Raw genomic sequence first — 22,286 nt, forward strand, 5'->3', positions numbered from 1 at the left:
TGGGTCTAAAATGTGCAGGGAACCACTGGAGCAAAGACAGCAAAAACACTTGTGCTCATACCAACACACTCACATGCTCATACTATGTATAGTGGAGAGAGATGACTTTTCCATTTTAAGTTGATCATAAACCCTCTAAATGTTCTTAATGTGGCCCAGAGGAACAGTTTCACCAACACTGTTGGTGGCCAATCTATTTGCACTGTTTGACAAACATGCTTTCAACACACTTCCACAAATATGACCGAAAGCCACCCTCTAAGATCTTTTCTTTTCCTCTTATATCCTTCCTTTCTTTTTTTTCCGTCTCCTTTTATTTATTGTCTGTTCTCTTTTGTGCTTTTGTACAAATATGTCCATAATCAGCCCCCTAAAAAAACATTAGCTCAGTGGGGTACAGAACATTTTGTTCTTGATGTGATGACAGGGGTTATTGCATAAGGCTTTGTTTCTGACACTTTCCCAGTGATCCGATACTGTGCTTGTGTGACCGCTGTGCTCCTGTGACATTGTCATGGAGCTAACACATGTGCATTTACCCTATTTGAATTGACTGGGGGTTTCCCAGTGGCTGCCTGTGTGTTTGTGTGTGTGTGTGTGTGTGTGTGTTTGAGAGAAAGAGAGAGAGAGAGAGAGAGAGAAAGAATGCTTCGTCCTGACCCTCTTTGACCTGCCTATTGAGCCCTGTGTCCGACAGGAAGGAAGTAATTTGATCAATATGAGCTTCCTATGGTCTCATTCTAAAAACAGAAAAGTGTTGCCAACAGCAGCAGGAACAGGCCTGGGTCGGATACTCAAGACGCCTGGAGTATCCTGCTCTCCATCAGACGGGAGGGCAGGGGAAAGTGCTCCTGGCTTTTCTTCTCTCTTTCAGCCCAGGTTCAGGATACCCCTCATTTGTTGATATATGAGAGAGAGAGAGAGAGAGAGCGAGAGAAAGAGAGAGAGGTTGGAGTCAAGAGTTATTTGGATCAATGCATAGTATTGGATAACAGGAGGCTATTTTGGAGCATTAACAATAATGAGCCATATTTTATTTGGAGGAATAAACAATACTGACCCAGTTGCATCTCGTTCAATAGTTATTTATTATTGCATGTTGCTATCAATAATCAATACAGACAAAAGCAATACTGTACTACTATCATTATATTATCATCTTTTAAGAGCATCACAATAAACACTTTATGACATATGTACAATGGAAGACAAGAGGTTCAACATGGACTCTCAATAGTTCCCATAGCAATCCGTGAATAACAAACTTATATACAGGCAGAGTGAGAGCACAGGTGAATAAACGTATACTGAAAGCTCCAGTGGCAAAAATCATCAAAAGTTGGCAGAAAGAAATATACAGAGAGCAAAATAGTTTCCTTTCTTCAAAAATGTAACAAACATATCAACACATTATGTGTACATTTGGTTCCACTTTGTAAACTAAGCTCATTCATTTCACTATTGCATATGCCATGGATAAAGTGTATCAACAGGGTAAAACTCTATAATGAAATATACTGAAGGTCTCTCTTTATAAAGGTCATAGGTCACAGTAACTGTGAAGGATACAAGCATACATTTCAATCCAAAAGCAAATCCCATTAAACAAATCTATAGTTTGTATTTTCATTGCAACAGGACCAAGAGATTTATTGAAATTGCACAGCCAGTTTTTAACTCTTTATATACAGTACATCATTAACAACATTTTGCAGAAAAGATGTCACCCAAGTGTGGTACATTAACTTTTTTTTTTTTCTTCTTCTTCTTTTTTTCCAATACAGTCCTCCCACCCTCTTATTTTCTGTTAAGTGCTCTACATTCAAACGTGTCTAGTGTGATACAATCTAAAAAACAGTTGTGAGCAAATGTGAGAGCTGGCACTGGGACAGTAAGGACCCCCCATTCCTAAAGCATCACTGAAGGTGACCCTAACACCTGGGGTGTATTCATGAGGTGAAACGTTCACAATATTGCAGAAGTAAAGCCTAGAGCTGACATGACTCCCTATTCTACATACGACACACCTGTTCTACGCAATACATTTATATTTGAACGTTCTGTAATGCTGCACCCTTCTAAAACAACCCTGTCATTCTACCAACCCTCATTAAGCCTAATGTATACCCTCGGTACGTGCAGGACCGCCATTTTGCATAGCTAATTGCGTTCTTGCGTTACAGACGTACGTAGGGTATAAATAAAGCTTTACTCAATTCATCAAGATGTTCTACCGACCAATGGTGTCACAGCGATGCGGCCTGTGTTGAAAAAAACAACATGGGTCTTGGGCTGAGGAGGGTAGGGAGTGCCTGAGGTTTGAGTAAAGCTTGGGCTTAAATGACTGAAGAGTGTGGGAAATGTAATCCTTTTAAATGCCTGGGTTTTAGGAACCGCTGACTAGAGAGAAAAATGCCATGTATAACTCTTATGGGTACAGAACTACATCTGTTAGTCCTTCCTACATGAACGCAATGTGCATTTCTCACCCTGGCACTGGAACTTGGCAGTATATCATTTTGTAATGTGTGAATAAATCCTCTAAATTAGTATCATATCAGCATCCTCACAATGTTATACATCAAGATAAGAGTTATTAGATGAAATGATGAATGAAATAAATAAGAATCCAAAATATACTTTACTATCAATACAATAAATCAGATTTAAGAAGTCCTACCGTACAATTTTCAACAATATGGTTGCATGGCAAACTGCGCCTTTCGACTTTCCACAAGATATAAATATAGATATAGGTCTAAATAAACATCTTTGATAGAAAACACAAGGACAGTAGAGACAGTAAGGCTTTGGGTTGGTCTTATATGAAACATTCAGCTTCCAAAATAAATAACATCTTCAATCTCTCTCTCTCTCTCTATATGTATGTATTTCAGTGTGCATACTAGTATGTATCCTTGTGTGTATCCTGGCTCTTTCTGAGGTAGGAATTTGTTATGGTTTGTTGAATGCATTTAATTGATTCATTAATGTGTTGCTGAAACTGTCAGTGTGTTTTTCATACTCACTTCCATCCATACCCCTGTAAGTAAATAAATGTGTGTGTGTGCCATGTTCATTAATCTGCAGAGGGACTACATTTATATTTGCCACCAGGTTTACGTCACATGTTTAGTGAAGACGGTGGCAGACAGAGAAATCAATGTCCAAGAGCCAAACCAAACCAGAAGAAAATGAGCCAGAAACACAGCCTCTGACACACACACACACACACACACGACTCCCTCCCAGCTCTGGAGATGCATAAGGTGCATATTAAGTCAATGACAGAGCAGCAGTGTGATGCTTCCTGACCACAAGGGAACAAGGACGGGGTGACAAGGGGGGGGGGGGGGGTCCTGAGGGTCAATGAGGCACTGGCTGACCTCTCGAGGGGCAGGCGGGTGGTGGAGAGGGTCAGAGGTCGTTTTCAGCAGCAGGTTGTCATCCCAGTGTCCACCTCATAACACCAAGACGGCTATAGGCTCCGTTATACCGGTCAGTCTGAGAGGGAGAAAGAGAGAGGACATTTAGTATCATTGTCTTACATGGGGAAATTCAATGCCCTTGAAAGTATTGATTTTAGTACTTTCTCTTGGATGACCTGTAACAAGGTAGTGAGGCAGAGGACAGAAGAACTACTAATACATACACACACACACACACACACACACACACACACACACACACACACACACACACACACACACACACACACACACACACACACACACACACACACACACACACAGTATTCGAAAGGGAGATCAGGTTTTTATCTGGTTTATATGCGTCACAATTACAAACTCTAAATAAGCTTTCGGAGGAATGCTAGAACATTGTGAACAGTGTGTTGGAGAGTGCATCACACATCCACACAATGTGTCAAACGTTTCCCTGTTAAAAATCGCCGGAGGTATGTCTGGGTTTTGGATACTCTCTCTCTCTCTCTCTGTGTTTTTGCGGAGATCCAGTGTCTGACCTGTGGCCTTTTGTTCCTGTTTGTGTTCCTGAAGTCTCCTCTAGACCAAACCCTTGCCCCCTCAGAGGCCTCACCCCCCCCTCCCCCCCCCCACACACACACACACGCGCACGCACGCACACACACACAAAAACAACCCTCTCACTTCAATAGGTCGAATCACTGCTCCAATTCCTATCCAATACACCAGAGTTCTCAGGCACGCTCTCTCCCTGAGGAGGCTGCATCCCTCCTAGGGTCCTCACACACAAACCACACCATAAACACACTCCACTATGTTCCACTATGTTCCACTATGTTCCACTTTATCCAGGATTGACAGCAGAAAAAAAGGTGACGCTGAAGAGCCACTCTAGTCAACGATCACCTGAGGAACCCAGTGAGCATCATGTGTGTCTGATGGGGAGGAGGAGGTTGCAGAGAGCTTGGCCATTGGCCTACACACTTCCACTGGCTTCATGACCATAGCACTGTGAGCCAGATGGGCTAATCCTTGCCTAATCCTATTGCAGTTACAGTAGGGGGTGAGGGGGGGGGGGGGGAGATGTGTGAGTGTTGGCTTTTGCCGGGGGTGGGGGGGCTTTAAATGCAATAATGACATAATCTTACAGAGTGTCATGGAAGCTTCACTCAGAGACGAGAGACCTTTCATTGTGCAGGGCCAGCACCACTGTGTTGTGACTGCACAGTAGGAGGCAGGGAGGTTGTCACGGCCACTCATCTGACATTACTTATTTATTTCTATCTATATTTAGACTGTTGAGGGAGGGAGTGAGTGAGTGAATGAGTGAGTGAGTGAGTGAGTGAGTGAGTGAGTGAGTGAGTGAGTGAGTGAGTGAGTGAGTGAGTGAGTGAGTGAGTGAGTGAGACAGACAGAGAGAGAAATTGGGTGGTTGATGCGTGGGACACTGTCATGGCGTGCAGCAGCAGCTTTACTGAGGCAGGGCGAAACGGGGGAGGAGAGGGGTAGGGGATAAAGCACCTCCAGCTGTGGATCTCCGTGCCATCTGGGTCTTCCAGGAATCCGCCCAGCGGTGAGGGCTTAGAGACGAACTCTGCAAACCTGATTACAGAGTCAAAGTCAGGGCTGGAACCTTGATCCCTAGATGCCCTGGGGGCTTTCTACTGCCCAGGGACGGTAATGTTTTGTCATATGTTTGGGACCACTGAAGTGGTTCTGAAACCTGAGTGCAAATGGTGCAAGGTTTCAGGGGTATATTTAAATGTGTGTGCATGTGTGTGGAAAACAAAGAAAGAAAGAAAGAAAGAAAGAAAGAGAGAGAAAGAAAGTGATAAAACAGTCTGGCCTTTTCATTCACCTCAAAACAAGCTGCTGGACGATGTCTAATCCCTCCCATAGTGTGTAATCTCATCTCTAACTCCCGGCTAAATGTGGGTAACGCTGGTGACGGGGTTATCTGGAGCTGGAACATCCCGGCCTAGTTTAGACCTAGTGTCACAGTGTCTGCAACAGGGCTGCATGGAAACTCTGACACAGGAGAGAGCTCGTGTGTGTGTGTGTGTGTGTGTGTGTGTGTGTGTGTGGTGTGTGTGTGTGTTGGGGGGGGGGGGGTCATAAAAAAAGGAAAACTAGAGAAAGATTTGCAAGGGAGAGAAACATGAAATGCCATTGAAGTGAAGACAGTGGGAGATTAAAGGCAGAGAGAGAGAGAGCGCTTGAGAGAAGGGAAAATAAATAAAAAAAGAGAGTGAGTGAAGCATGGGAGGGGAAAAACAAGGAGAGAGAACAGGAAAAGAGCAGGAAAGAGAGAGAGAGAAATTCCATCTCCCTTCTCAGACTATTCTCTGCAATTACATCTCTCTCTCTCACACTGAGCATGCTCCTAGACTTCCACTCTCAGAGAGGGGTGGGGAGGGATGTGTGCATGTGAAACCAGATCGCTTCTTTTCACAGAACAAACAAAACACGTCACTGGGACAAACCCTGCCCAAAGCAACTGCCTACTGCTTATGCGTGTCCTACACATGTGCGTGTCTGTGTGGGCCACTGACAGACTGTGAGGATGATGAAGATCTGTGATCTCAGAAAATTCAACACAAGCGTCTGTCTGAGATGAACACGCTTGTCCGTTTCTGTCACGGACATCAGAGAGTTGGGTGGGCTTCTGCTCCTGCCCTCCTGCCCCCCCCACACACCTCCCTCCCCCTCCCCCTCCCCCTCCCTCCCTCCCTGGCTGGCTGATGGACAGTAGGACTGGCCCCTGGGCTGGAGCTGCAGCAGATGGTGTCCTGCCATTAGTGTGGTGGTGCTTGTAGGCCTGCTAGCTGTGTGATGGGTGGTGGTGATAGTGGTGATAAGGGGGGGGGGGGGGGGGGGGGGGTGAAGTGGGAGTAAGGTCAATGGAGGGAAAGAGAGAGAGTGAGCGAGAGAGAGAGAGATAGAGAGAGGAGGTAAGGAAGGAAGAGAGACATGATCAGATAAAGGGATATGAGTCAGAGGAAGAGACAGAGACAGGGGCACGCGTCCTGATGTAGTCTACACGGCTAGTCTCTGAACAGTGTGCCCCCCCCCCCCCCTCCCCTGTGATGTGCAGGCCACTGGGATGTGGTTAGCCAGCTGTGACTGGTAAACACTGATGCCGCTTGCTGAGGAAGCAAAAAGTCAACAAACACAGTCCTATCCATTTACGCATCCTTCGTCTACCCAACTTCTAACAAAACCCCCCCCCCCATCCGTCGCTGAGTCCTTCCTTTATTCTAACGAGGATTCACAGCATTGTCGCGCAGGGGTGCCGTCTGTCTGAAAGCAGCCCAATTGCTTTCCAGATCAACCCTGTCACGTGGTGTTACACAGACATAAATTCCTAGGACGGTTTGGGTCCAACAGGGCCGGTACTTTGTACCTTTCGCCAGTGTTGGATTGAAGCAGGCTGATAAACACCCTATCAGGGCACTGCAGAGAGGAGTCACGCACTACGCACCTTGACCTCATCACCCGGTAGTTTGGGTCGGACAGAATGTTCAGTAAACAACCGATCAGCTCCACTGCAAAGGCCCTCCCAGAGTGCACCTTGCTCAGGGCCCCACGGTCGGTTTGTTTGTTGCTTTAAAAAGCATTGGCTCCGGACCCCCTCCCCTCTCTCAGCCCCTCCCCTTCTCCTCCTCCTGTGAGCATACAAGGCCGAGGGCCATCTCTCTCTCTGCCTGTCTTACTTCGGCTAAGTGAGTCGCCTAATGAGGCAGAAACACAGTGGAGCACACGTGTTGTCCGACAGTATATGCATTTGCACTACCGCAAACACCAAAATAGTCGGCAACGGAGAAAAACAAGTAGCCTATAGGCCTGCTTTCCAATCTGAAACCATTTTTAATGTAGGTAGCTAACATGTCATCAATTCCCCACAAAAACAAGCTCTGTCATAAAGTATGTACTGTGTACGTGTCAGAGTCCACATGTATGTGTTTGAATGTTTTTCTCTCACGGGCCCCCCAGAAAAAGAAAACCCCCACAATCCTATTCAACACTCCTAGCTGACAAAAACAGGCAAGTATTCACCTCTCCCAGCTGCCAGGAATTCCAACCGTGACACCTCGTCATTACCTGAGGATCACTAAACAACGGACTCACTTGTTTTTTTTCGAAATGCTGGCTCCACACTATGCTCCAGAGAGATGAAAGCTAACCGCCTACAAGGTCATACACATAAGTGAGGCCTCACATGTCAACCTTGCCCTCACTCTCTCTCTCTCTTACACACACACACACACACACACACACACACACAGTCACTGTGTCCGATAACACTGCAGGGAGAGGGTTCAACCTAACCTTGCTGTTAACACTTCCCCTTCAGCTTAATGTTTACATGGTACAATGACTGCCAGGACACCATCACGTGCCTTGGAAAACAGTTTTGTTTTCAGCCACCACAGGGACTATACTGAGACAAAAAAATATTGATACCACGAAGGTGTGATCAGGATGATTTGTAACACTTGCTTTACCTTTTTACTGCCTTCTGAGGTTGGACAAAAAATGCATATCGGAACTGCCCAGGGAAAATTGGAATTTATACCACTGTTGGAGTAGCCTAAAAAATTGCCATCACTCTTGTACACAACACATATCTGCATATATTGTAAAAGATGACCAACTTGAAAAGTGTTGATGTGTTTGTTTTCTCGCAACTAAAAGTACAATACGCTGCAGCCCTCTACTAATACCTATACTGCTTCATTACAATAAAACATGCTCCTGAATCAAAATACATCTCATAACAATGATTCAGTCATTGTACAACCGATTCACTGCCCATTTTCAATAGTTAGTGCGCCATCATAACCATGGTGTGGTAGATTTTCTGATTTAAACAACCAATGCCCTAAAGTCTATTTACCTATTACCTATTAAAATGTATTCATAAACCGCGCACACAAGAACAACAACACAACGTTCCTCTATCCTGCAATGTCATGGTGCTCGCTTGTTTACTTCAGTGGTTTCAAAAGTCCAACGTTCGTCACGTTGGTCACGTTTTGAATTCAAGGGAATCAGCACCCACCTACGCAATACACATCTTCGGTGTATACAAAACAATCTAATTTATTATGGTGGAAATTTCAAGGACCAAACCGCAGCAAATTCCATCAACATGCAGGTATGCTCCTTTAGAATTACATATTATTAAAAAAACATATTATTTCATATAGTATCTACGCAACGCAAGTATCATTTATATGCAAAACATGTCATTGCTACATTCATACATGGTACCAATCCTCCCATCATGTACTTCTCCTCAAATAGGTCCTCGTAGGTTAGCCAGGCTTGCAGCAACCTCAAGTGGGTGTGAGGCATATAGAAAAACGAATGAAATTCAAAGTCATCTCCCTCAGCACGGGACTGTTTTAAATAGCAAATTTTTAGGCAGTCAGTCAATGTGCACAATTATTTTCTATAATAAAAAAATGTACTGCATGAAATGAGGCCTCATATTTTCCCATACTGACAGTTTCGGAGAATAAATCATTCTACAATTGGATAGATGTTGACATTTTTATGTTAGTTTGGTGATTCTGTATCACTTGTAACACTCTATGTATAGCCCTTTTATGGGCAGCTAAATGCAAGCTACTACACACAAGCATGAGCTTTACTCACCATTGACTGTTGTTGCAGCCTCTTGGAATCCTAAGCAGACATACGGCGTGGCATGTAATCCATTGATGCCCCCTTTGCAGCTGCTGGTAGTTTTGAAGCCAACCAGGTCCTCACAGGGCTCTCTGTCCCTGCTCTCCATCAGGTTCAAGGCAATGTAGTTGAGTCCATTCTGGTACCCGGCTGAGGTCTCTCTGCTCATGGGGCTCCCACATTCCTCATCCGAGCCCTCGCTGCTCCGAGCAGATATGTTCTCCACAGAGCTGTGCCGCTTGGCATCATGGGCGAAGGAGGGGAACACGGGCGTCACGGTGGCAGTGGAGGAGAAGGTCTCAGAGCTGTGCCGCCGGCGCCCCTGAGGATCAGCCCGGATCACCTTGGCTGTTCTGTCTGGATCCACAGTGGAGTTGGCCCCTAGAAGGAGTGCGCCTATGCTTGGAGATAGCCTCTGCTCATTGACACTAGGGCTGTTGGAGAAAATAAGCATAGAATGAACATTAATACACCATAAATACGTGCACGTGACACAATGTGCACATATTCATCCTGTCCATATAAATAGGTTTGAGACAAAGCACATTCATTGATGTTATTATTGCTACTGTGTTACAGACTACATGGAGAATACATACGTTTCTGTGGTCTGAGAGACGAAATGAGGAGGTGTGCTGGCCATTGCAAAGGTCATCTCTGTGTAGTCGTCCTTGACTGTGTCAGAGGAGCACTCTGAACCACTCTCCCCATAGAGATGGTATTCTCCTTCTCTCTCCGGGAGTGCATCCAACCGTCCAGTGGGGGTATCTCCTGCCTTGGGCGAGCTTGAGCTTAGGTCCACATTCATGTAGTCAGAGAGAGGGGTCCTCCTCTGGCCGCCACTGGATAACAGAGATGAAGCGTGGCTTTCCATGGTCGCAGAGGGTGGGGAGAACTTGCCCTTGCTGAAGTCTATGTTGATGTACTCGCCAGGGCTCCTGGGCTCCCCGGGTAGAGGGTGCTCGTTCATGATTGGCAGGGTCCTGAAAGTGTCCAGAGGCAGCCTGTTGGGCCTCCCTATCCTCCCACGGTGGGGCAGGCTCTCTGTCCTGCTCTGTCTAAGGGGAGAGGACATGGAGGGGTTCATGGGTGCAATCTGGGATGCACTGCCCATCACTGAGTAGTAATCTGACTCCCCAACTGGCCTCTGGCTACGAGGGCTCATCAGAACATACTGACCACTCTCTTCATTCTTGGGGGCCTGTGGTTTAGGGGGACGGGGCAGGGAGCTGACAGAGTAGATGGGTCTAGTGGTAGACTCACAAGGAAGTGGGCCCAGGAAGTAATCAGGGGGCGTTTCAGGAGGGTGTGGATTGCCAGGCGACATGTTCATGTACTCTCCGTTGGCCGGCCGGCTGTCTGGGCTTTCTATGGACGACTTGGAGCCACACCACATCCGCATGTAGCCACTGTCCTCCAGGGAGCCACTGCTGGGGGAGTTGGTCCTGTAGCTGCCCCCAGTCGACTGGGGGTGTATCCTGGGGTTGATGATCTGTTTAGGAGCGGAGACACACATGGGGCTCATGGGCATGTAGTTGTCGGCCTTGCCGCACGGAGGAACCACACCTGGTGTCATAGGCATGTACCCGTTGTCTCCTAGGTTACTACTGGAGCTCCTCAAGGACCCGATTTCAATGTCCCCATAGTCCTCAGGGTAGGAAACCTTAGGTGAGGCAGAGTGGGAGTGCCCACTGTTGGCATCAGCCGCCCGCATCAGAGTGTACTCATCCAGGGAGGCGGAGGACAGTTGTGTCGGTACCCTCTGCTGGCGTGGTGTGGTGAGGGAGTAGGTCCGCTTCCTGTATGCCTTTTCTGACATCAGTCCCTCCCCCCAGCACACACGCCTATGGCTGCTGGATCTGTCCATCATCATGTAGCCGCACGGGTCATTGACCTCCCGGGACGGGGGAGTGCTGGAGAGGGAGTCCGGCGTGTTGCTCCGGGTGAGGGGTATGCACTTGGTATCACCTGGGCTTGACCCATACTCATCGCACAAAATGAACCCTGTATCGCTCAGTGAGCCAGAGATAGAGGCACTGCAGCTGAAGGGCCGCTGGGCTGTGTCTGGGATGAAGATGTTGCCACCTCTGGGGGAGAGGCTGATAGGGCTGCAAGCCAAGGGAGGGGAGTTGGACATTGGCATGGATCTACTGTGCTGTAGATTTGAGGTGGACTCCAGCATCCTGCAGGTCCGGCCACTACTGAGCGTGTGGGACCTGCTCAAGTGGTTCTGGCTGGAAACCGGACTGGTGGGGCTCCCACTCACAGATATGGACATAGATACTGGCCTGGCCATACTGCCATCGCCCTCACTGGCCGTCCTTATCCGACAGGAAGTGAGCTTGCTCACTGGAGACGTGGCTGCTATGCTGTCTGTCCTTGACCTCCTCACCAACCCTGTCTGACTGGGGGGTAAATTGTTAAGATTACGTCGAGTGGGCACTGAGATGGGGTTGGTGCTGGCGGACTGACTTTTGCTCCGCGGTCTGAATTCCGAAAGCTCTTTCATAGCTTTCATCGCCTCCAGGATGGTCTCGTGGATGTTTTGTGCCACCACCGAGTCATCCGCCTGCATCCAGAGTTCACCGGGTCCGGTGACCGCCGATCTGCCCACTTCAATGAAGAAGAAGCTGTCGGAGTGGCCGCATCTCCGAATATTCATAAGCTGTAAACTGACAGCCGCAGTCTCAGAGTTAAGTTTTACGAAGCTAATAGTACGGCTGGATAAACAGAGCCTGAACACCCCAGTCAAATTTTTGCTTTGACCTAGTCCTTTAGATTTCAAATTGACTTGCCATACCTCCTTATATGCAGCGGTCGCAGGAGTAATCATACCATAGTTCGCCTCCTCGAATCCCACCAGAGAAGACGTTGAATTAGACGCGGTGCTGTCATACACTTTTCCCTCCGTAATCAAATCTGTCAAAACTCTGTACCAATTTTCCTGCTCCTGTTCGTTCTCGGCAGCAACCGCAAAGTATTCGTCCTTGGTGTACAGGGCGATGAGGTGCTTGTGCTTTGCGTCCGCTCGCTTGTTTACGCACAGACAGGAGTCCAGAGGTATCACTCTCTTAGCAGCAGACTTGTTTTTCCATTTCTTCTCGCTCTCGTAATACTCCAGCCGGGCAGGAAAGCCATCACTAGCCTCTCTCAACACGAAAAAACGTCTATGTCCATGCTTCTGTTTCTTTAGGTATCCACATTTCTTTATATTATTAGTATTACTGTTATTGGTCACATTTGGTAACAGGTGTCCTCCCGTCGTTGGCGGACTTGCCATTCTGACCGACCAGTTTGTCACCTACTTTATAAGCACTTGTTGGTTGTTATGAGATATATCCCAGAACACGGGAAACTATAACATGAATCAGTTTTCTATTCCACTGCCGTTGCCGGTATTCCCGTCCGCTGTCTGCAACAGTTAAGCAGCAAATAACACCACTCCAACAGGAGTGACTGCGCTGGAGAGAAAAACAACATGTGACGTTATTACATCCAGCTTCGGCTTGCGAAAAAAAAGAAGAAAAATACACAGTCATAAAAGGCGGTGCAAGCTTGAAGGGGCGTGCCTGCCAATCCTGCCGATTTTGCTAAATTCATTGGACTCATTGGTGGAATGAGCTGACGGATAGTAAGTACGACCTGTCACACAGGCACCCGTCTCCCACGTTTATCCCGCCTCCTACCTCTGAATGTATCATGGGATACAGTAGCGAAAACAAAATGTTACAAAATAACATGGTGCATTTGAAATATTGTGATCTGTAACTAAATGTATCATTTGCGTGACTGCCCTAGACATAGGCTACTGGCATGATTAAGAGGAAAATATAGGTTATGCGCTGTTTATGCGTGTATGCCCCTTGTGCCACGCAAATAGTCCTCTCAATTACGCCCTATTAGTTCAACAGACGCAATGTTATTCGACGCCTATAGTGGAGGTCTATGTGTTTTCTGTGGGTGATAGTAAGGTAAGTAAAAAAAAATACGGCACTTGTAAAATGTAACCTAAATCATTGCCAATCCAGAATCTGATATGGGAAATTCTTTTTTTTACTATTTGAAATGACAGAAAACACAATTAGTCGGTTCAACATTACACTATGTTCAGAGTTATGTTCCAAGTTGTCGATTTACTTTCTATAATTTCAGGAAAGCGCTTATTCATATTTCTCTTGTATTGCACGTTCAACCTATCACGTTCAGCTGTAAAATTGTAAACACCCTCCAGCCGTGGAGCGCCCCACTTGTTACATAACGGTCTATTTTTACGCACATGGGTATCCCTGTGCAGCAAGACTTGCTATCCTGGTACCCTGCACAACATGATCAATCAACACGCCTGCTGGTTAATGAATTTTCATGCTGCACACCCTTAGAAATGTATGTCTTTGCACATTGCAAACACAAACACGACTGGGGAATATGCGTAGGTCTAGTTTTTACATCCAATAAAAAAGCACACATTAAGACAGATAGAAATGTAAATCAGTTTATGGTGCAAGGAGGAGTGTTCTCTTTACATGCACGTGCATCAGAAGCATGTGGGTTGGTTTCACTGCTTGTCTACAAAAACAAACCAAAACTCAGAAATGCTGCCACCTTCTGGCTTTCCTATGCGCGCTAGGCCACTGAAGCAACTAAAATGATTAAACAAACTCATTGAGAACATTTAGTTTACCCCCTAGCCATGGTCTCTGGAAGACTAAAGCTGTATTATCTTACCTCCAAACAAACATTATCCATCATGGATAATATACTTCTACACTATGCATGTAAGGTCAGTCAAACAAATCAGTTGTTGTTCTGTACAAACATGCTAATCTATGTTTATGTCACAGAAAAACACCCCTGTTTATGAGACAGTGTATTACTGACTGTCGGAAGGGGGTCTTACATTAATCAGGAAGGCTGACATCTGTTAGTTGACAGACCATCCTGGTAATTGTGGCCATGGTGATAATACTACCTTTGAGGTTATCCTGCCCCATGATGAGCTTTCATGCCCCAGAGTCAAATGAGACCAGACATCAACCTCACCCCCAATTGATTTCATAATCTTTCAAAAAGAAGATTAGAATTCTCAATCTGATGTGGAAAGCTTGGTTGGGAAGTGTGGGGGTGAGAGGTTTATGGACACCCAAGCCCCCCTTCTTAAATGAGCATCTGTCTATTGTGTAACCACCACCTCACACATACATAGGCCTATAGCTTCACAACATCACAGCAGATTAAATACAATCCCTGCTGATGTTTAATCAGCATTGTTCTCCGCTATTATTGTTTATGACATTGTTTGTGATCCCTGTGATGTTTTGCTATTGCCTATTTTCCTGTTTTGCTCAAGTGTTAATTCGGGGTTAGGTTAAGCTTGACCACAGCATGTGTTTTCAGCATTATCCACCTCTAATCTGACACAATAGCAAAACATACTGTAAACACCATGGTAAGGGCTTAGCTAACACTATGCTTCTCACTACAGGAAACATTGGTCTAGCCTAATACCGAACACAGAAGAGTGAGGTTTTTCTGGAAAGATATCTATTCTGTTGTTACATCTCATGAGCACTTATCAAGCTATTTGTTGACATACTGTTTGGCAGAAAGGACCTGTAAATCTCACAGCTGTGGAGAAAGAGTTATGGCATGATGAGTTACATGCATGATTATACAGTTGGCCGAGCCATGTGGCCTATGTGACCGTATATGCCAACCCAGAAAGAACTCTTGGGAAATCTTGTCTTGGAAATCTTGATTAATACAGTTATGAGTAAAGTTGGAAGATACAAAATAATAATTATAAGTATAAGAAAGAACTATAGTTGGACTTGCTGAAGCTTGCTCAAGGATGGAAATATGACCCAAAAAGAGTGTCTGGATGAGCCTACACTACTCCAAGTAAGTGGAAAATGACATCTGACATCGAAAAACCTGAACTATCCCTTTACCCAATCAAAGTTGATATCTAATACTGCCTAAATGCCACGCAATTTGAAGTTCTTAGTCAGTCACACAAATTCACTTACCCTCGTGTAGCATATCTTAAATCTTTGACGTATCGTCCAAAAATCTCTCTTATACGTCAACCAGGATGCGCAATTGGGAATGTTGTGCATAGGTATACAATTTAATTAGGAAACTGTGTTGCCTAGATGACCTATCCACTTATGCAACAAACTTATACCAGAAATAGCACCACCAACAGACAATGAAACGCGAGTCACCAGTTATCCCCATCATCGCCAATTGGGAGGGCTATACAGGGAACACGATCTCATTACAAACGCGTAATAAACTCTGATACTGCAGGTCTCTGTTAGAATGAGCTTTGTGGAGCCAGTTGCAGATCGTTGGTCATATGAAAATGTAGGCAAAAAACACCTCTCTCAGCTCCAGGGTGACACAAAAACAATGCTTGTATGACAAATGATCTGTGCATTTCAATTGTGTTTATGTCCTGATGATGTTTTTGTGTCATCGGGATGGGATTCCCTAGACTGGATAATAAGCCATAATAGTACCGTGATCTGGCACGCCAGGTAAGAGATTCCCGTTTGTTCAAATTTGTCTTTGCTTGTGTCTCATACATAACATAATAGAATATTACAATGTAGGTCCTCGTCAATGGGATTAATGGTCAACCTTTGTGAAAGCTTACTGTACCTTGCTCCTCTTCATGGAAGAGCAACATTGAGTGTCTGGTTTCTTCTTTCTCTGTTTTCAGTGGATTAATAGGCTTAGCCTACCAAGCCTATTTCTTGTCTCTTGTGGGGATTGCCTTTTAAATGAGCTTTTATTAAATACCTTTCTCATAGCATGCCTTAGTCTGGCCTACCTGTCACTCTCCATTACTGACTTTCCAGTGTGTGTGGTGTGTGTGTGTCTTGGCGAATTGTGCTCAAATTCCTGCAGTCAAACAATGCCCAGAGAGGCAATCAGAGTAACCTGTTGGATAGCCTCAGCCACACTGTCCAATCCAATTCCCCTTAACCAGCCAGAGAGCTCTTCAACCCAACCCCTGTTAAAAGATACCAAATGGTGGGTAAGCAATTATCAATTAAACACAGGATTAGCATTACAGCATTGAATGCATTTCAAAGATTCAATGCATTTTAATATGAAAGTACAGTATTTAATCTATAAACCAATGACAATATAGCCTTGGACTCAAAAAGGGACAACATATTTATTTTTGACGAAATGTATACCACCCTTCTCCAAAGACAGAGTAGCACTCATGTATTGAAGAGAGGTATGTTATGGTGTGCTTTCTTTGAATGCATCCCAATTCCCAGCACTGCTACTGTGCTCTAGAGAGAGAAACTCAAGGAATTAAGTAATAACATGCAGGGCCCTCTCAACAATACCTTGACTACTATACCCCCTGGTGGTAGCAGGTTACACCTGCAGGAGGACACTAGTACAATAGAACAAACATTTTTTCAATTTGTTTCAATAAACTTTCTTGTAAAACATATTCTGGGGCAAAACAAATGTCACTATCATGTAATCATAGTTCTTTTAAAAACAGGTGAAGAGAGGGCTCAGTTTGTAAGGAAGACTCAAGTTTACATTTCTATTGGCAAGAAGATCAATGCAGTCTCTTTGATTCAGTTCATGACAATTATAGTATGGTGCTCAAATTAGAAACCCAGATACTACTGCCAATGTGTAAAAGTCATTTGTCATTAGTTTTGCATCTTCATGGCAGCTCCGACCCACAATTCCCTGTTTTTGAGTCTCTGTGGTGGTCCTCATCCTAACTGGGACATACAATCCTCCAACTGAAAGCACATCCTGTCTGGAATTCTACTTCTCCTTGCCCTGATCCACTGGCCTCCTCTGAGAGATCTCCCATGTGGAGTTTGCACCTCTGTCCTGAAACCAGAAAACACAACTTGAATCATGATCAGGAAAAGCCAGCCAGGCTATTGTAGTCTATATTGAGACACAGGATGGCAGTATGTGTCCAAATGTCTACAGCAGTCAGTTTGTTTTCTCTACGTCTTATTTTTTTATGAGGTTACATTCTATTGTCTAACTTTCAAAGGGAACTACATTTGAATACTACTGATAAGTGTACTTCAGATAAGGGAAAACTCTGTTTACGTGCAATGCATTCCAGTCCCAATTCAAATCCATCTTTTGTTATTACTCTGGTTTAGTGCAGGCTGTCATCGCAGACCCAAGCCGTTGCATGAACCAGGGGTGAACGGTGCATCAGGTTCAATGTTTTCTTTATCATCTTGTTTTTGTATAATTCAAAATAGGTCGTGAAAGAGAACATCCAGTGTCCATGCACACGTACACACATACACGCACCTTGATGTGCACCCCCAAAGGTGCAAGGTCTTTCCTCAAGGTGTCGCAGGCCCTTAGGAGGGGCTCCCTGTCTGGGCGTGGCCGAGGCCTAGAGGGGGTGCGGTCTCCTGGGGGCGGGTCCTCGGCAGATAAGGCAAAAGCCCGCACCTCAGCACGGAACCGAGCCAACTGCTCGACCACGTTCTCAAAGTTTCCAGAAGAATCTACTGTATGGGGTTCCTGAGGTTATGGGAGCAATAAAAACAAGTTAATGACTGATAATGTGCACGCGTAATGGGTCCTTGTGTCACCGGTGTCTAACACCATATGACTACTAAAACTTGTAAGAGTAAGCTGTTCGAGAATTAACACTAAACAGTGAAGATATACCAGGGGTGAGGGGACAGGCTTCTTTGTATTGTTATTATGACTTGTAACCTCTGACCTTTCTGTCCAGCAGGTCGACCCCGAAGACCTCAAACACTTCCCTGATATAGGAGAGGATGGCCCCAAACACAGCTGGGCTCCTGGGTGATCCGTCAGGCTGAAAGGACAACGAATAGAAAAATCCCCCACTAAAATATCACCTAAAAAATAAGATGCAGAGAAAACTAAACAAACTGACAGCTGTAGATGATGGCACCTGATGAGAGGTCTACTCAAACCATTTCAAACACTTCAACACTCAAACACTCAAACCATTTCAAACACTGCATACATACTAAACCTTCATGGGAGGCACAATTCTGTAACAATCTAATGCAATCTGTCTCAACATGTGACATGCTAAATCTTTTCTGTGCCAGTCATGATTCTGTTCTCCTATTAAGACATTATCCCCAAAAGTGGAATAGTTCCCCATTTGAAAAGGTTACCTTGGTGATGGGCTGAAGATGGCAGTTACCATGGTAAATGAGGCTCATGATGGCACTGACAGCTCTTGGTGTATCAAAGTCATCTGCCAGCGCTCTACCGATTGTTGCTTTGGTTTCAGCTAACCTTGGAGACACAAACAGACAGGGAAATGAAAAGGATCAGTCTGCTTTCCATCTGAAGGAAAGGAGAAGGTCTCAAATCAAACTGTACAACCTGACAAATGACAACCTGATAAATGACAGTTACAGGAATACGGAAAGTTATACAAATATGCAAGCAAATCCATAATCCATGTAAGACATGGTCAGCATCAACAGATAAGTGCACTGTGTCTCACTAATCAGAAGTGAGTGCATGTGACCAATCCTAATGATTCATGATGAGCTGTAATCCTGCCCTTGAATGAAACAAGGTTTGTAACGACTGCAACAACAAACAGCATTGGGTAGAGTTGCAGAGTGGGGGTGTGGACCTACCTCTCCCATAGCGCCCCCTCCTGTACTGCCTGGCACTGCAGCTGCCCCCTAATATAGGCCTGGGCATCATGGGTAAAGGCAGCAATGGTTGCCAGGGAGCTCCGAGCTACATTCATGCTGGTGTCACTGTAGTCGACGGCTTAAAATGTGTTTTAAAAAACAATACACAGAGTTTAGCATCACTACAGTTAAAAGAAAACTAGTTGCCATTCATGAAGAAAAACACAAATAAGCGTATGCACCTGATCTGTATTTGGCGAAAAGACAGAACATTCGGAATTCATTGGCTGAGTAAGATTTCAGGAATTCCTGCAAGAGAGGAAATAAAAGTGAACGGAGCATAGCGTTAGTTCAGGCAGGGCACCCCAAGTCAAAACGTTGCAGCTGTTCGTCAGGTGACAGGAGAGCGGGTTCACAGGTGTACAAAGGGACAGAGGCATAAAAGCAGTCAAGATTTACACTCCTCCTAGCATTCAATAGGTGTGACATAGGTTGGACTGGCTACGAGAGAACGTTTTGTGTGGTGAACCCAACCACCACCCCCAGCCTCCACCCGCTCGGTCACTCTGTATGTATATATTTACTGACCCTTCCATACACATCTCAAAACACACACGGCAAACATCACAATTCAAAAGATTGCAGAGATCAGCACTTTACCTGTATAGTAATATAGTTCTTTAAGGACTTTGACATTTTTTCTGCACTTCCTTTCAAATGTAAATGCCCTGCAAAAGAACACAAATAAAAGTAGGCATTCAAACACAAATGTCTTTCATTGTGTCATTCTTCAAATCAAACTGTTGATCCACTGAGGATGTTCATAAGGAAATATGATGTCAACAGATGTTGGGGTCCTACCTGAGTGTAGGAAGTAGTTTCCCCATTGGCCACACTGATGATAGGCCTCACATTGGGCGATCTCATTCTCATGGTGAGGGAAGGCCAGATCAATGCCCCCAGAGTGAATATCCAGCTGACTCCCAAACACTGAGCTGAAGCAAAAAGAAAACTCTAAAGTTCCAATCCAACTGTCATTATCATTTCTGTGGTGCAAGAGAAGACACCATAGGAATATGAGATTCATAGTAGACCATAGATATAGAATGAGATTATTCTCTATGCAGTAGACTGCCTACAGTTGAGAAAACACTGGGCTGACAAATCACTAGAGCTCAGACCTGGCAATGGTGGAGCATTCGATGTGCCAGCCAGGTCTCCCTTTTCCCCATGGAGACTCCCAGTTGGGTTCCTGTGGTTTGGAACTCTTCCATAGAGCAAAATCTCTGGTGTCCCGTTTCACAGCATCCACTAGAAAATAGCATATTTGTGAGATTCATTCCTACCCCACTAAAAACAGTAGGTCACTAAATCATTGCCAGGCCTGGGTCTCCAGAGCAATCCCTAGTGCCGCCATAGGACAAGAAAATGAATATAATAATATAAATATATAATATTATATATATGATATATATATATATATAATATACACTTACCAGGTTCACCAGACGCATCACCAGTACTTATAAGCTTGCCATAACGGTCTCCGATGGAGCTGATGTCAAAATAAACATCCCCTGCAGGAAAAGCATTTCAGAGAGTCAGCATCTTGGGTTGAATAAGTACTACTGTAAGTCAAGTGAATTAGTCAGTCGTGATGTTGGTGTAAAGCCATGATGCATCTCAATTCCCTTGTGCATTCCCAACACAGAAGGAACAGAGTGGTGTAAGAGATGTGGGAGAAATTCTCCCAGTCATGTTTCCACCAGTCCTATGTTTTTTAATCTATGTGGGGGAGTGCACAAGTGCACACTTCAGGGGAAAATGGGGAGAGAACTGGGACAAATTACCCTGTTGTGTGGCATAGGCGTGTCCATTTTTGATGATGCGCTCGATGAAAGCAACGATTTGCGGTATATTTTCAGTGACCCTCAAGTGCACTGCAGGAGGAAGCACCTCGAAAAAAGAAAGAAGAAAATAAGCACACACACACACTGTACAGTCATTTATTCTGGTTGGTAAATAAAGTATACAAATGGTGGTACAGTACAGATGACCATATACTGAGCTAAAATATTTCTCCCAGGGTGTCTACAACAGACAAAACAACTCACACACCTTCAAGGCCAACATATCATTTTTGAATTCCTCCTCATACATTCTGGCAAGCACTGTTGGAGAAATGTTTTCCTGTAAAAAAAACAATCAAATTTCACACTAGTTACTCTTTCTCATCAATCGCCAATAATGATGTCAAACATTAGTATGAATACATCCATATACAATCACACCATTTAAAATGGCTCTTCCTAAGGAGATCAAGTGTAACATTTTGAGATAAAGAAGGAAAAGATAATGGTTAATGAAGGTATAAGACTTAGTTGAGTGGTTTTAATAATGTTTTACCTCCAAACTTCTTCTTATGATTTTATCATCGACATCAGTGATGACCATGACATGGACTATATTGATTCCAAAGACCCTGGATAAAATCCTCTGCAAGATGTCAAATCTGACATAGGAGCTACATGAAAGAAAGGATAAGGACTATAAACTGGTGATAACGTTTGTATTATGAAAACAACAATATTTAGAATTATTAGTTACCATGCATGTCCGAGGTGAGCATGGTCATAGACGGTGGGTCCACAACTATACCTGCAGAGAAACAGCACAGCTAGTTAGCGGGCTCATCAATATTAGGAAGGTCAGCATTTCAAAGTCCAAAGTGGCCTCTTTACCAAGTAGCAATTCCTTCCTGTGCCAATATCAGTGGTTCTTTCTGTTTGGTGAGACTGTTGTAGGTCTTCAAACCCGTGTCGTATCCTGTGGGTTTTGTCCATTTCTTTCTTTCTCCTGCACAGGCTGCTATGGATCTGAAGAGCAATGTGCTGGCTGACAGGTGGCTGACTTTGGATACACCAGAGTAACCTTTAATTCTCATTAGCATGGTCCGACAAACTGTCATGCAAGGCCTCATAATTAGCTTCAACTAGATGATGAGGAATAATTTAGCAACGTACTGCCATGCATAAAGTCTCCTGAAGATCACAGAGATGCAAGCTAGCTAGGTTAGCTAATGTTGGCTAGCAATAAATTCGTGTCCCTCTCCTTGTCAGTCCCTCCAGTGCTACCTCCAAAATGATACGATGTTTCATTAACACCCGCACGTCTGTGATTAAAATTTTCAAAATAGCAGTCAAATGCCTGCAGTGTTACAAAGTGGCATTCCGATTAACACATGTTCCACTCGTCACAACATTACAGTAGGTCAAGATGATTGTATCTGTGTTCCGTGAGCGACAATGTGGAACTCCGCCCACCTACCTCGGGTGGACGTAAATTAGGATTTCTTCAAAAATAAAAGCGACCAGGTTAAGCTTGTTTAAGCATTTAGAAATAGCCGAATCTGAACTTTTTTTTAGCTTTTCTTTGAATTCTTTTGAATATGATACAATTGTTATCCCGTAAATTGCCAGTGATATTTTACCTCGCGCTT

At 44.6% G+C, this 22,286-nt stretch overlaps 2 protein-coding genes across 2 annotated transcripts; both read right to left on the bottom strand.

Moving 5' to 3' along the window:
• Positions 1–1,097: 1,097 nt before the first annotated feature.
• On the bottom strand, positions 1,098–12,501 carry irs2a (insulin receptor substrate 2a). Its single transcript, XM_083679849.1, has 3 exons — positions 9,734–12,501; positions 9,105–9,568; positions 1,098–3,504 (listed from the first exon to the last, which is right to left on the bottom strand). The coding sequence occupies exons 1-3, from the start codon at positions 12,412–12,414 to the stop codon at positions 3,500–3,502; spliced, it is 3,150 nt and encodes a 1,049-aa protein (XP_083535975.1). The 5' UTR covers positions 12,415–12,501; the 3' UTR covers positions 1,098–3,499.
• Positions 12,502–16,230: 3,729 nt separating this feature from the next.
• Positions 16,231–22,058, bottom strand: cars2 (cysteinyl-tRNA synthetase 2, mitochondrial). The gene is made up of 15 exons (XM_083680219.1): positions 21,529–22,058; positions 21,395–21,445; positions 21,194–21,311; positions 20,906–20,977; positions 20,638–20,743; positions 20,284–20,364; positions 19,969–20,098; positions 19,649–19,782; positions 19,448–19,515; positions 19,030–19,096; positions 18,788–18,926; positions 18,311–18,434; positions 17,881–17,979; positions 17,457–17,675; positions 16,231–17,012 (listed from the first exon to the last, which is right to left on the bottom strand). The coding sequence occupies exons 1-15, from the start codon at positions 21,765–21,767 to the stop codon at positions 16,944–16,946; spliced, it is 1,716 nt and encodes a 571-aa protein (XP_083536345.1). The 5' UTR covers positions 21,768–22,058; the 3' UTR covers positions 16,231–16,943.
• Between the last annotated feature and the right edge of the window lie 228 nt (positions 22,059–22,286).

The sequence above is a fragment of the Argentina silus genome (assembly GCF_951799395.1).
Source record: "Argentina silus genome assembly, chromosome: 11".
Lineage (NCBI taxonomy): Eukaryota > Metazoa > Chordata > Actinopteri > Argentiniformes > Argentinidae > Argentina > Argentina silus.